The 15,730-nt window shown below is 42.1% G+C and overlaps 1 protein-coding gene across 2 annotated transcripts in view; it reads left to right on the forward strand.

Moving 5' to 3' along the window:
* Positions 1-15,730, forward strand: part of LOC140212140 (sorbitol dehydrogenase-like) — a 74,315-nt gene that overhangs the window by 41,465 nt on the left and 17,120 nt on the right. For both annotated transcript variants that reach the window (XM_072282748.1, XM_072282749.1), the window contains exon 4: positions 3,607-3,766. In XM_072282748.1, the coding sequence (XP_072138849.1) occupies positions 3,607-3,766 (160 nt within the window). The remainder of the gene's footprint in view (positions 1-3,606; positions 3,767-15,730) is intronic.

Raw genomic sequence — 15,730 nt, forward strand, 5'->3', positions numbered from 1 at the left:
ACTAAGGGGTAACTCCACTTTCCCCAAAGCTCTGAAAGTCCCCAATCAGAGCCTCATCACCGGTTGCAGTTTAGAGTCATACCCAGGACTAAGTCGCAGGTATACAGCAAGTAAAGGAAGGGGCTTAGGGCAGCCCTGAGGGGCATCTGTGTTGAGGATCAGAGGGGCAGAGGTGAGGGAGCCCATTCTTACCACCTGCCAGCAATCTGATGGGAAGTCTAGGATCCAGCTACACAAGGCAGGGTGAAGGCCAAGGTCTCTGAGCTTCTTGTCAAGAAGCTCAGCAGTGGAAAGGCCATTCAGCCCATGGTGTTATCCCAATCTTGAGGTGCCAATTTATACTAAGTGTCCTCCTATGTATATCATTCTATTCCCTTCATAGTCGTGTGTCTATCTAAAATATTTTAAACTGACCTGGTAATCCATTCCAGACACCTACCACTCTCTGCATAAAAAAACAACTCGTCTCTCACATCACCTTTATACTTCCCCACCCAGCCTTCAAAGCATGCCCTCTGGCGTTTGACATTCCTGCCCTGACCCAGACTAGATCAGGATAGAAGACCTGAGTTCAAATCTCAGCACAGCAAGTAAACATAAATTCTCCATCACAGGCACAACCCTCCCACCACTGAGCACACCAACAAGAGACAGCACGTCAAGAAGGATCATCACCATTCGGGACATGCCCTCTTGTCATTACTACATCAGGAAGAGGAGGAGGTACAGGAGCCTGGAGATACATACTCAATGTTTTAGGAATGACTTCTTTCCCTCCGCCATCAATTTTCTAGATGGTCCATAAATCCTTGAACACTATCTCATTAGTCCTTATTTTTTGCAGTTATTTTGTAATTAAGCTGATTTTATATCTTTGCGCAGTTCTGCTGCCACAAAGCAAGTTTCATATCATATAAGACAGTGATAATAAAACTGATTCTGAGACTTGATGAGCACCTTCTCCATCATAAAGGAAATCCTAGACCTCACTCGAACATCATCGCACGCCCGCACTTCGAGGACATCAGCTGTTACAGTACTGCCACAGCGTTGGTATTAACTGGATTCTGTCAGTACTACAATACTCCAGACCTCAATGCAACTTTGTCCCAGATACAAAGGTCCTGATAAAGGGTTTCAACCTGAAACGTTTACCATTTATTCCCTTCCATGAATTATCTTCAGCATGTTACGTGTTTGTTGCAAAGGAACTGAATTTGAGATGTAGAGTGCGAGTGACTACCAATTAACTTCCAAGGCAGTACTTGACCATGTAGCATAAAATGTTTAGGGATTCTAGCATGTATTTATTCACACATTGCTTATAAGGCTGTTTATAAGATTAGATTGGCACTGGCAATCCTCTCTGGGTCAAATATTCCCAAGGACTTTCATGCACGACCAGCTGTCACCGCTATGCAATGCATGTTTGTTTCTGAGTCTAAACCTAAGACTTTGTTGGTCGCTCACATACGGACCAGGGTCCATTGTAACAACACAGAAGCTGCTGGAGGAACTCAAGTTAGGCAGTATCTATGGAGAGATTTCACCATTTAAGAGAAGTTCGGAGAAGTACACGGAGGGGAGGGATATGGAGGACTATGGTCCACATGCGGACAATGGGTCTAGGCAGAAGAATAATTCGGCATGGACTAGATGGGCCAGTGGGCTTGTTCCTGTGCTATGGCTATGATAGTCAACGTTTTAAGTTTAGACCGTTTGTCTGGAGTCACTGATAGAGGGTGCAGCAGCCATTTCAAAAGTGGGAAGGAAGGGCTAGTGGGTGATAGGTGGATGCAGGTAAGAGGAGTGCTGAGAAGCAGAAGCAGGAGGAAAGAGTGGTAAAAGCGGGAGGTGTATGTGGAGGCAACAAAGGGCTGCAGTTGATTGAATCTGAGAGGAGAGAAAGATGGAGCAAGGAACCAAATGAGTGAGGTCAGGAACATTGTGAGGGTGATGGGCAGATGGAGTGGATGGTGGAGTGGAAAGAAACAGGATAATGAGAGTCTAGGATAGATGTAGGAGGAGAGGGAGAAGGAACCAGAGAAAGGGGGAGTTTACAGGAAGTTTGGAGAGTTCATTGTTCATGCTGCTAAGTTGTAGATTACCCAGGCAGAATATGAGCTGCTGTTTCTGGGGTTTGCTCTTTGGCAGATCTGCTAAACAGCACCTTCCAACCTCAGTGCCCTCTAGTCAGCATTGTGGAAAACTATTCAGTGATGCTTCACCTGTCACAGCCTTTTTCCCCCATCGGTTCTCGATCAGTCCATACAAACTTTTCAGCAGATTGGAGCTAATTGCTTGGACCAGTCCTTGATGTGGCAATGTGGTTTTGAGGCACTGGAGAGAACATTACCCCTCCTTTCCCCCTCTGTTAATGAACTGAATTCACATTTCTTCACTGCCAAGGTGCAATTTCAAGTTCAAATGAAGTTTATTATCATTCAACCATACAGATATATATAGCTAAAAAAACTGTCGTTCCTCTGGAGTCACAGCACATATAGTTACAATCCAGCACATACAGTCACAAAATATTAGCATGAGTCCTGAGAGGCATTGCCTTAAGATGGAGAGGTTGACATAATGTGCAAGGTGCACGTTTATCTAAGACTGTATAATGTTCCTGACACTACTATAATAAAACAAGCAGTTGTATAAATATGTGAAACAGCAACAATAAAAGATGAAAAGTGACCCATGTAGAATGAGAGTGTGTCTGTAAGTTGGGATGTGGGGACAGGGGGCGTGGGGTGCTGGGTGACAGCAGGGTGTTAGTCTCACCCAGCCTGACAATTCTGGTTCTCATCCTTTTGAACTGATGTCTCCACTCCACTTAGATTGCTAGCCCTGTAACAGTCCCACTATCAGGATCATCAGGGTCTCTCTTCCACCCAACCAGGAGCGTACACAGGGCCCTTAGCATTGTCAGTTATCCTTCCCGTCTGTCCAATGATGTCTTTGAACCCCCCCACCACCACCCCACCAGCAGGCAGGAGGTATCGTAGCATTAGGACAATGATTGTTAGGATGGGAAACAGCTTCTTCCTGCAGGCCATAAGAGTACTGAACTCCTGGCCACCATCCAGGTCTCATCACTTATGAACCGGCAGTAGCATTACGCTGTTACTTTATAACTTGTGTTGTAAATGCACCTTATTATTTATTACACACACAAATGCTGGAGGAACTCAGCAGGTCAGGAAGAATCTATGGAAGTGAATAAATAGTTGACATTTTGGGCTGAGACCCTTCTTCAGTCTTGAAATGTCAACTGTTTATTCACTTCCACAGATGCCGCCTGGCCTGCTGAGTTCCTCCAGCATTTTGTGTGTGTCGCTCTGGACCTCCAGCGTCTGCAGAATCTCTCGTTTATATTACTTTTAAATATATTTGTAGTAATATTACTTTTGGAGTTGTGTGTGACTGTGTCCGGAGGATTGTTGTTTTCGTTTGGCAGTTTATATATATATAGGGTTGAAATGACAATAAACTTGAACTTGAAGTGTAAGTAGTTCACACTAGACCACAAGTACTTAAAGCCTGCATGGAATGTTCACATCAGCTATATTGTGCCTTAAATGTCTTGTTTTCCCATTGCTGCAGGTGACAAGGTTTCCATTGAACCTGGAGTCCCCAAGGAGAATGATGATTATGTTAGAATTGGACGTTACAACCTGTCCCCAACAGGCTTCACAGGTGGTCTTCCTCCTGATGATGGGGCCATGTGTCGATTTTATGCCCACAAAGCCAACTACTGCTACAAGTTAGTTTCTTGGCATCTTATTATTTTTACTTTCTGCTTGGAAAGCTTGATCATAGTTAATGTAAGCCATCCGGGACTTGAACTCACGGGTTAGGTGAATTAGTGTTGATACCCATCCTTGGTTATGGAGACAAATTGTCTTATATCTGCATAAGAATCCATAATATGAGGTGGTTAGTGCAATGGCTTTAGAGTGCCAGGAATCACCGATTGGGTTTTGATTTCCACCACTGTCTGTAAGGAGTTTCTATATTCTCTTCGTGACCATGTGAGTTTCCTCTGGGTGCTCTGGTTTCCTCCCACGTTCCAAAGACGTACAGTTAGGATTAGCGAGGTGTGGGCAGGCTATGTCGGAGCAAGAAGCATGTCGACACTTGTGGTCTGCCTCTAGCACAATCCTTGCACAGTGTTGGTCGTGGGCGCAAAATGAGGCATTTCACTGCTCTTTCAATATACATGTGACGAATAAAACTAATTTAACCTACCTTAATCTATATCTGTCATGCCCCACAGAGAATAATTCAAGACAGTGATATAAACAGGCCTGTCACTTTACCAGTGTACAAATACATATTAACCTGCTAAGTTTAAAACTGTATTATATCATTAAGCAGGAATCTTAACTGCTCACTGGCCAAAGTGAACCCATAGAACATAGAACGTAGAAATTTACAACACATTACCGACCCTTCAGCCCACAATGTAATCTACTCTAGAAACTGCCTAGAATTTCCCTCCCCCATAGCCTCTATTTTACTAAACTCCATGTACCTATCTAAGAGTCTCTTAAAAGACCCTATTGTATCCACCTCCACCACTGTCGCTGGCAGTGCATTCCACGCACCCACCACTCTGTGTGAAAAACTTACCTCTGACATCGCTCCTGTACCTACTTTCAAGCATCTTAAAACTATGCCCCTTATGCTAGCCACTTCAGCCCTGGGAAAAAGCCTCTGGTTATCCTCTCATCATCTTATACACAACCCTTTGGAACATTAGTTTTCCTTTGCATTAGAACAGTATCAAGACCTACTTATTTTGCTCAAGGTAAACCAACAGTAAACACTGAGATATATTCCATCAGGACAAGTATTCTGCCATAGGATAATGACACATTATCTGTAGGGATAAAGATCTGAAACAAAACCCTCCAGTGTTCTTTTTGTGAATGTTTTGCCTACAGGCAATATGCTAACTAATGATTGTACAAGTGTTCATTTTATTTGACAACATGAGAACACTTTGTGAGGTCACTTCAAATAGAAAACTTCTGACATCACACTGGGGTGGTGTTTGTGAGACAGTTTGAATCAGTATTAACTTTTGCTGCTCTGGACTGAGGCAAAGGAATGCAAAGGTAACTTCCACAGAACTGGGATTCAGAGAGATAGTGAGAAGCACAGTCACTATTCTTAATGGAATTTGCTTCCAAAGCTAAAGAGGAATAATAAAGTGTTAGAATCATTCGCAGGTGGGACTTGCTAACAGCGTTATTTACCACCACCTCTAAGACTAATTAATTCTCTGGATTACCAGAAAATTAAATGAATACACGGTGAAACAGTAGGCTATTCGTCCAGATTTGTTGGTGCTTTTGTTATTGAGCATCTGTCCACTTCTTTGCATGCACTCCTGATCCATTCTCCATCCTATGTACACCGAGCTTCATTCTCATGCATCTGCCTGCTTTCCTGCCACAGTTTATGTGTTAGACTTAAATCTCCTAGATTGTCCAGGATTGAGAAATTGGAATTTCAAAATAATACTCCAATAATTTTGATACTGCTGATTTTCCTGGCCTAAATTGCTTATAAATCTCAAAGAAAATTAGTTACAGTAAACAGGTCTAGAAATAATTTTAAGTTCCACATTGAGAATTATCTTCTTTTTAAAAAATAAACTTTATGGTTTACTGGCATCACTCAGTGAAGAAATGCACAAACTCAACTTTTGAGTTTTTAACTTTGAGAAATGAAATTGTGCTATATGTTACCAGTGCAGTGTAATGCACTGAGGGTGATTGGTATAATAAAATTGTTGAATTTGTTTTGGGTTATAAAGTGATATTTTAACGGGATTATTAAGTTAGAATGAGAAAGTATCCTATTTCCAGACTAGAGTTCAGAGTATTTGTCCATGACTTACTTTCTGCCTATTATATTATGCTGCAGGATAGCAATGATGATTTTATTTTTTGACCAATCAGGGTTGTTAGCCCTGAGCTGAACCCCCCCTCCCCACCCTGGAAGACCAATGTACCACTCTTAGTCTGGCCTCTACCCTTTGACCTGTTCGGCCTGGGTGACTGTACCAAGAGTCAAAGCATAACGCCCTAACTCCAATCAACAAAGAGGCCATTGACGCAGGTCTCCAAACCCTACAACAAGGTTGTAGTCCTCTTGGAGCTATATTGCATCATATTCGACAGTAACTCTGCAGAAGATCTTACTGTGTATAAGATTGATGGTATATTCGGTCCCTGCTGACAGTGAAACTGCAAGACTGATCTGAGTAACAGGAAATAACACGGCACAAAAATCATGCCACCATTATCACTATTCATTCCATTCCATGTCCCAATCTCCCTGGGATGTGGGTCTTGCTGACAAGGCTACAATTGGTCGCCCATGCTAAATTGTTCATGAGCGACTCTTATAGTATGGTGTGTTCAAGTTCAGTCACAGTACTTTCAGGGAGGGAACTGCTGACTCTGATGGAGAGGCTGAGATTTACCAGTAAAGCTGCATTACAGGGATGTTGCATTCCAAGAAAACATGCTGTATCACAATTTTCTGTTCCATCTACGTGCGTGTCAGGAAGTGTGAATCGAGCAAAATATTGATTTACTTTTCACATAAATTCAGTGAAAGTGAATTTGATTTCGTATCTCAAAATTTTGGATAGTGATTTGAGACTTCTTTCAAAACTAATCCTGAACAGCTTTAACACGGGAGCCACCCATAATGTATTTTTCAGATAGCTTAATATATTTTTAAAATGGTGTTAGCTTGCCAACCCTACCTAGATCATTGGAGGTTTAAAGAGGATGTTGATTAATTTTTGAGAGATCGGGGAATTGAAGGTTGTGGGAAACTGGGTGTCCACTGCTGCTTCGATTTCCTTACATTCTACAATATGATCTCAGCACACTACTTACTTTTGTTCTTCAGAATACATCCAATTGTCTATTTTTTTTCAATGAATGGGCTACATTCACATAAGCAGCGATTCCCAATCAGGGCTCCACGGACCTCTTAGTAATGGTAGAGGTCCATGGCATAAAGAAGGTTGGGAACCCCTGCATTGGGGCCAAGCTGTTTGTTCTGTTTCTCGTAAGATTGGAAATCAAAAGAGGTTACTATGAGCTTTCGCTCTGTAGACTTGTTAAGTGTGAGTGCTTTACAGAGACAATACAATTGTCCTGGAATGGAGAGCTGTTCCATGTCGATGTTATTACCCCAGTTTTCTGCACTTTTCTGATCCCACACATGTCTATGAATACCTGTGGACAAAGTATTCATCTCACTAAGATTCCAGTCATATGATTCATTCATAAACTGTTCACTTTAATCAATCAAACACTAATATTGGCCACAACGCCAAAAGAGCATTGCTTGCTGAATATTGGAGGCCAGGAATGCATATACCTCAGGATTGGCCATGTTGTTGCAATTCTGGTCGCTCTATCACAGAGGAGAATATGGAGGCTTTGGAAAGGGTGCAGAAGAGGTTTGTCAGGATAATACCTGGTTTAGAAGTAGCAGCTATACAGAAGGGTTAAACTAACTTTGGTTTTGTTTTCTCTGGAGTGTTGGGGGCTGAGGGGAGACTTATGTGAGGCATAGACAGAGTCTTTATCTCAGGGCAGAGGTGGACATGCATTGTAGGTGAAAATGGGAACGTTTAAAGGAGATGTGTGGGGCAAGTGATAGTTTTAGGTGCCTAGAACAGCCTGGCAGGATAGATAGAATAGTGGCATTTAACAGGCTGTTATATGGATATATGGATACGCTGAGAACAGGAGGATATGGACTGTAAGCAGGCAGAAGAGAGTTTAATTGGGCATCATGTTTGGCACTGACATTGTAGGCAAGAGCCAGTTCCTGTGCTATAGAACATAGAACAGTACAGCACAGTACAGGCCCTTCAGTCCATAATGTTGTGCTGACTTTTTAACTTAGTCCAAGATCAATCTGGTGCCCTCTTCTGCATAAGCCTTCATTTTTTTTCATCCATGTACCTACCTAAGAGTATCTTAAATTTCTCTAATATATTTGCATCTATCAGTGCACCCCACACTCTCACCACACTCTGTGTAAAGAATTACCTCTGACATCCCCCTAGACTTTTCTCCAATCACCTTAAAATTATGCTGTCTCATATTAGCCATTTTGGCCCTGGGAAAAAAGGCACTGGCAGTCCACCCTTCAATGTCAATGCACTAATAGTACTTTTCTTTATTCTGTGGAGAAGTTTTTGGTCAGTTAAACCATGGAACAGATAGTACAGCGACCATATACTAGGCCAAGTTCAATCCTGTCCTCAGGTGCTTTCTCTGCAGAACTTGCATGTTTTCCCTGTGACCACATAGGTTTCCCCAAGTGCTCTAGTTTCCTCCCACGCGCTAAGACTGGTGCGTTGCTAGGTCAACTATAAATTTATTGTGTAGGTGATTGATAGAATCTGGTGGGAGTTAATGGGAAGTGTAGAGAATAATAGGAGGTAGAGTGGGATTAGTGTACAAATGAGTGGTGAGTGTATGGAACTCCCTGCTGGGAGATGTATTAGCGACATATATTGTATTAGTGACATTTAAGAAACTCTTACTTAGATAGGCACATGGATGATAGAGAAATGGGAGAGATATGTAGGAGAGAATAGTTAAATTCATCTTAGGGAAGGTTAAAAGGTCAGTGGAACATCATTGGGTGAAGGGTAGGTACTGTGCTGCAGCGTTGTATGCTCTATGAGTGCTTTGTGTTTGGTGCAGATTCAGTGAACTGAAAAGCAATTTTCCATGATGTATCACTCTATGCCTCCTGTCACTTTCATTCGAGATTTGCAGCAGATAGATGGTAGCTTTGCGAAATAATTCTGAAGTCAAAAGAACAAACTGATTTTTGTTGACAAGATTGCCTAATACCTCATGAGAAAAGATATCTGATGTTGTTACATGTTTTAACAATGCCCGCTGACTGAGGATTAGACCATACGACATAGCAGAATTAGGCCATTCATCCCATCGAGTTTTCCCTGCCCTTTGATCAACCTCATTTTCCTGCCTTTTCCACTTAACCTTTGACATCTTACCAATCACAAACCTATCAACTTCCACGTTAAATATACACAATGACATGACCTCCACCCCTGTCTGCGGCAAAGAATTCTGCAGGTTCAGCCCACTCTGTCTGAAGAAATTCCTCCTCAGCTCTGTTCTAAAGGGCCATCCTTGCTTCCTGAGGCTTCATCCTCTGGTCCTAGACTCCCCCACTATTAGAAACATCTTTTCTGTGTCCACGCTATCAGTATTCAATGGATTTCAATGAGATCCCCCCCCCCCCATTCTTCTAAACTCCAGTGACTACAGACTCAGAGCTATCAAATGCTCCTCATATGTTAACCCTTTCCTTCCCTGGATCATTCTTATGAACCTCACCTGAACTCTCTCCAATGCCAGCAAATTCTTTTCTGGATAAGGGATCCAAACCTGCTCACAATACTAAAAGTGTAGCCTGACCAGTGCCTTATAAAGAAGCCTCAGCAGTGCATCGTTGTTGAAGGTTGAAGGTTGTTCTGAAGATGGTGGAGATTTGTTGATGGCAGCTTTTGAGTAAATGGTCAGTGGTCAGGGATTTCAGGGTATCAAAATATCAGGACAATTGGAAACAGTTGTGATGAGTTCTGAATTTTCTGGTTTTCCATGACATTTTTTTAACATCCAGTTGTAAAGAATATTAAAGACCATAGGGAGATCCAAATTTAGTCCATTGGAATGTCATTTTCTAATTTACACCATAAGACACAGGAGCAGAATTAGGCCAGCTGGCTCATTGAGGTTGCTCCACCATTCTATCATGATTGATTTATTATCCCTCTCAACCCCATTCTCCTGCCTTCTCCCCATAACCTTTAATATCCTCACTTATCAAGAACCTCTACTTTAAATATACCCAATGACCTGACCTCCATAGCTCTCTCCACACCACCCTTTGGGTAAAGAAATTCATAGCCTGCATCCTGGTGTCCTAAACTCCTCCACTATTGGAAATATCCCATCTATAGCCACTCTATCAAGGCCTTTCAATATTCAGTAGGTTTCAATGAGATTCAAGATTCAAGACTCAAGTACATTTATATTCAAAGAATGTATAAATGATACAACCTTGAGATTTGCTTCCTCACTCCCCGCCATTCTTCTAATCTCCAGCGAATATAGGCCCCGTGCTATCAAACACTCCTCATGTATAGTCCGTTGAAATATAATTTTCAGGAAGCAAAACTAGAGCAGCAAATAATGATGTCGGTTTGGAACTGGTTGGATACAATAATTTTTCAATGAGAAGTTCCATAAAAAGCATCATCAAAGAATGGACTAATAACTCTGAAGATAATTCTTACTCCCTGTTCTATCTTAGGCTGGAAGTACTTTTTCTGCATTTTCTCACAACCAGAAACAGATATTGCGATCTATGGTAATTTGTTAATGTCCTTACCTGAGTTAAAGTCAAAGCTCAGTCTTTAATGAATCATAACTGGAACATAACAGTCCCATACATTGGCCAAATATAAAATGAGACAAGGAACTGTCATAATTCTAGTGAAAAGGACACATGAACAGAAGGATATAGACCATGTGCATGTAGATAGGATTGGTTTAATCTGACTCCACGGTCTGCACAGATACTGTGGGCCGAAGGGCCTGTTCTGGTGCTGTTCTATGGTTCACATGGTGTCATCAAGTCAGCATCCTATTTCGTTGTCACTGACAACCGTGAAGGCCAGGTCATAGGGTGCATTTAAAGCAGAGGTCAATTAGATTCTTGATTGGTAAGGGTGTCAAAGATTATGGGCAGAAGGCAGGAGAATGGGGTAGAGAGGGGTAATCTGCCATAGTGAAAAAGACTTGATTGGCTGGATAGCACAATTCTGCCCCTGTGTCTTACGGTCTTATCTAATGCCATGCATGGATGAACTAGATGACTGACATAAGGGAGTCAAAGTGATCATTTTGCTTGTGGTCTGTGAGCTGCAAATTTCCATACTGCAGGTTCCATTGAATGTTTGTTGTGAGTTTTTGTGCCTGAAAGTGTATCACCCAGGAGTAACACCCAGGTGCAGGAATTCAGCAAGGGGGTAGAGTGGGACAGCATCCACTGATGGAGGAGTGAAGGCTGTAGTCTGGTTGTTGATCAGGAAGTGGAGGGGATGTGCTCCAGTGATCAGGGCCTGTGGTTCATTGTAGCTTTCAGATGAATGGTTAGGGTTTGTGGTAGTGAAGACAGGCAGCCTCTGTTATTAGGGTGTTAGAGGGCTGGAACTGAACTTCATGTGGCTGGGGTTGGTTTGGACAACTAGCGGTTGGTATCATTGAGTTAAGGTTCAGCATCATATGGGTTAAGGAAACTGTTAAGGGGCACCACAACAGACAGGATCTCTCAGTAACCACACATTTTCCCATTCCCATTGCCATGGGCTTCTCTACTGCCACAATGAGGTGAAACTCCTGTGGAGAACTACACTCCATATTCCATTTAGGTAGCCTCCACCTTGATGGCATGGACATCTACTTGTTTAACTTCCATTAATTTCTCCACTCTCCTCTTCTTTTTCCATTCCCCTTCTGGCTCCCCTCTTGCCCCTTATTTTCTCCTCACTGTCCAACTTCCTCCGGTGCCTCTACTCCTTCCCTTTCTCACATGGTCCACTTTCCTTTCCTATCAGATTCTTCCTTCTTCAGCCCTTTAGCTCTTCTACTTAAAACCTTCCAGCTTCTCACTTCAAACAACCTCTCTCAGCCACCCACCTTCCCCCTCGCCTGGCTTTACCTATCAGCTGCCAGGTTGTACTTCTTGTCCTCCCCCCCACTTTCTTATTCTGGCTTCTGTCCCCTTCCTTTTAAGAGATTGATAGGTTCTTGATTAGTCAGGGCATCAAATGATATGGGGAGAAGTCAGGAGAATGGGATTGAGAAGGAAAATATATCGGCCATGATTGAATGGCTGAGCAGACTTGATGAGCCGAATTCTGCTCCCATGTCTCATGGTTTTATGGTTAAAATGCTGGAGGAACTCAGTAAGCCAGGCAGAATCTATGGAGAGGAAGAACCAGTTGATGTTTCACCAAGATCTTTGATCAGGACATACACAGAAACACACATGCAAATAGATATTAGTCCTAATAAAGGATCTCAGCCCAAAGTATCAATTTTTTATTCCCCTCCATAGATTCTGCCTGACCTGCTAAGTTCTCCAACATTTTGTGTGTGTTGCTGTAGATTTCTAGCATCTACAGAAACCATTGTGCTTATCTTGAAACAGTGGGGAGGGGTTGCCAGCACTGTATTAGAATGATGGATCATGGGACTTCCCCAATTAACTTGATTTACATTCCTGTACAATGAATAAATCACATTAAATGTGCAAGGGTGAATCAGTCCAGAAAGTTATTTCCAACATGATGAAAGGTTGCGTGTCAATGGACATTGCCACTTTGTAAAGGTAATTTTCAACTACAGAGCTGAAAAAAACATGGCTTATATTGTTGTATTGAAGTTGTATAAAACATTGCTGAGGTCATATTTAGACTATTGTGTGCATTTCTGATTACCTATCGACAGGGAAGTTATCAACGCACTTGAAAGAATGTGCTGTATAGAAAGTTTACAAGGATGTTGCTGGCACCTGCAGGCTTAAGTTACAGGGAAAGGTTGAATAGCTTTATTTCCTGGAGCACAGGAGAATGCGGAGAGATTTAATAGAGCCATACAAAATTATGAGGGGTAAATGCAAGCAGGCATTTTGCACTGAGGTTGGGTGAGACCAGAACTAGTTTCAGGGTGAAAGGTGAAATACTTACAGGGACCCTGACGGGAAGTTCTTCACGCAGTGGATGGTGTGAGTGTAGAATAAGCTGCCAGTAGAAGTGATGGATACGGGGTTGATTACAAAGTTTTAAGAGAATTTTGGATAGCTACATGGATAGCAGGGGTATAGAAGGCCATGGTCAAAGTTAAATCGATGGGACTCAGCAGAATAACAGTTTGGCACAGAAAAATATGTCCAAGGGCCTGATAGTGGGACTGAATGTTCCACTCCTGACAGTTCAATGTTTCAGCCATGATGGAATATCACAGCAAACTCAATGGGAGTCTGAGTCTGGTGTGGAATAAGTGATTCCATGGAAGTCTTTCATGTAAAGCAACTCTCTTTAAAGTTACTGAAAGAAATATCATCTGGTGAAGTATTGTGGAGGATGGATTTTGTACTGCCGGCATACTTTATATATTTTTCCACTATAATAATTGAGCCAAATGATCACACAAGGAGATACACCATCATTCCAGAACATTGGCTCTTTCACTCTGAAGAAGAGAAGTAGCAGCAAAGGGAATAGTTAACCTGGCTTATAGACAGGGGTAGAACTTACTTTTCAGAATCATTTGATATGGTACCACATCGAAAAAATTAAAGATCATGGTGTAGGAGGTAATGTATTGGCATGTCTTGGTTAACAAGAAACAGAGATGAGGAACAAATATAGGGAGGATGTGGAAGCTTTAGAGGGAACGCAGGGGAGATTTACCAGGATGCTATCTGGATTAGCGAGCATGTCTTATGAAGATAGGTTGGGCAAGCTAGGACTTACCTTTGTGAAGTGAAGGAGGATGAGAGGTGACCTGATAGAGGTGTACAAAATGATAAGAAGTATGAATCAATTGGATAGCCAGTGATTTTTAGTGGGGTTGGAATGGCTAATACAAAGGGGCATAATTTAAAATGATTGGATGAATATACTGTATAGGGGGGATTTCAGAGGTAAGTTCTTTACAAAGAGAGGTGAGTGCATGGAGTGCCTTGTCAAGGGTTGTGGTAGAGGCAGATGCATTAGGGACTTATTAGAAATTGTTAGATAGGCACATAGATGATAGAAAAATGGGGGGCTGTATAGGAGGGAAGGGTTAGATTAATCTTACTGTAGGTTAAAAGGTCAGCATAACATCATAGGCCAAAGAGCCTGTACTGTGCTGTTATGTTCTCTGAGGACTTTTTAAAGGGGTCTTTTTCTAATAAGCAAGATGTCAAAATTGAATATAGAAGGAGGGATGTTATAGTTCATTTATAAAGGGCACTGATGAGAGCACATCAGGAGTGGGGTATACAGTACATTTAAAAAATGAATCCAGATGATATACTGGACTGATACAATGGTTGGTGAGTTCTCATGAGGAGAGACTTGAATTTGCTGGAGCTGAGAAATACGAGTTTGCTGGAGTGAAACATGAGATCCTCCAGGATCTTGAAGACAGAAGAATGCAATTCTGCTGTGTAGGCTCAACGAGCCAAATCCAGTGTCATTGAGAAAAATATGAAATATGTTAGGATGAATGTGAAATGGATGCTTCCACGTGGGAGAATACAGAGTTGGGGATCTGCTTAAAACTAAGCGGTTGTCTGCTCAAGACAGAAGTGAGGTAGAACCTTTTTGCTCAAACATTTTAAGATAAAGGTAGATAAGGGATGATAGGTTACTGAGATAGGTGGAAATTTCTATGTTTCTTGTACCCTTGAGGAGCACTGAAATTGGAAAACAAATGCTGTGCAGAAGTGAAATTTTGAATATTCTGATCCATTACTGCTGTTTTTGCTTCTCAACATACACCCCATTCCTGTTCACTAACTATGCCCTGCCAACTTTCTGCAGTTGAATATGCTCATACCTTTGACAGCAATTTGATGGCTAAATCAGTGTCAGACGACGAAAAGCCTCATACTTCCACCTTCTGAGCCCCACTTCATGGTGCCTTTCCCTGCTGAAACCCTTCATCTGGTCCACTGTCACCTCTAATTCTTTCTACTCCAATACAAACATGTCCCATTTTCCCCTGCGCAAACATCGAAGCATAGAAAACCTACAGCACAATACAGGCCCTTTGGCCCACAAAGCTGTGCTGAACATGTCCTTACCTTAGAAATTACCTAGGGTTACCCATAGCCCTCTCTTTCTGAGCTCCATGTACCTGTCCAGGGGTCTCTTAAAAGACCCTATTGTATCCGCCTCCACCACAGTTGCTGGCAGCCCATTCCACACACTCACCACTCTCTGCATAAAAAAATTACCCCTGACATCTCCTCTGTACCTACTTCCAAGCACCTTAAAGCTATGCCCTGTCGTGCTAGCCATTTCAGCTCTGGGAAAAAGCCTCTGACTATCCATACGATCAATGCCTCTCATCAAAACAGGTCATCATCTTTGTTCAACTCATTTGTCATGCACACTCAACGAATCAGGAACAGCTTCTTCCACTCTGCCATCAGATTACTGAATGGTCCAGGAACCTATAAACACTACCTTGTTATTCCTTGTGTTTTGTACTATTTATTTATTTATTTTTAAATTTATAATAATTTTATGTCTTTGTATTGTAGTGCTGCAGCAAAACAACAAATTTCTCATCATATAAGGTGGTGATAATAAACCTGTTTCTGATTCCTGTGTTTACAGGCCATGTTGACTTCTGAATAAACAGGTTGCTTATTTCACGATCCCTCATTTGCAATCCCTCCTTATACTTCTGTAATCTCATCTATCCCTTCAACTGCTAGTGTACTGGAACACAGGATTAAAACTGTAAATCTCCTGTTTCACACTCCCATACCCTGGAATTCCCCCTCAGACCTCTCTGTTCTCTTTTTGTGAGCTGCTTCTTAAACCTCTGTCCCATGTCTGGAGAGACTGGAGACTGCT

This window comes from Mobula birostris, chromosome 18 (assembly GCF_030028105.1).
Source record: "Mobula birostris isolate sMobBir1 chromosome 18, sMobBir1.hap1, whole genome shotgun sequence".
Lineage (NCBI taxonomy): Eukaryota > Metazoa > Chordata > Chondrichthyes > Myliobatiformes > Myliobatidae > Mobula > Mobula birostris.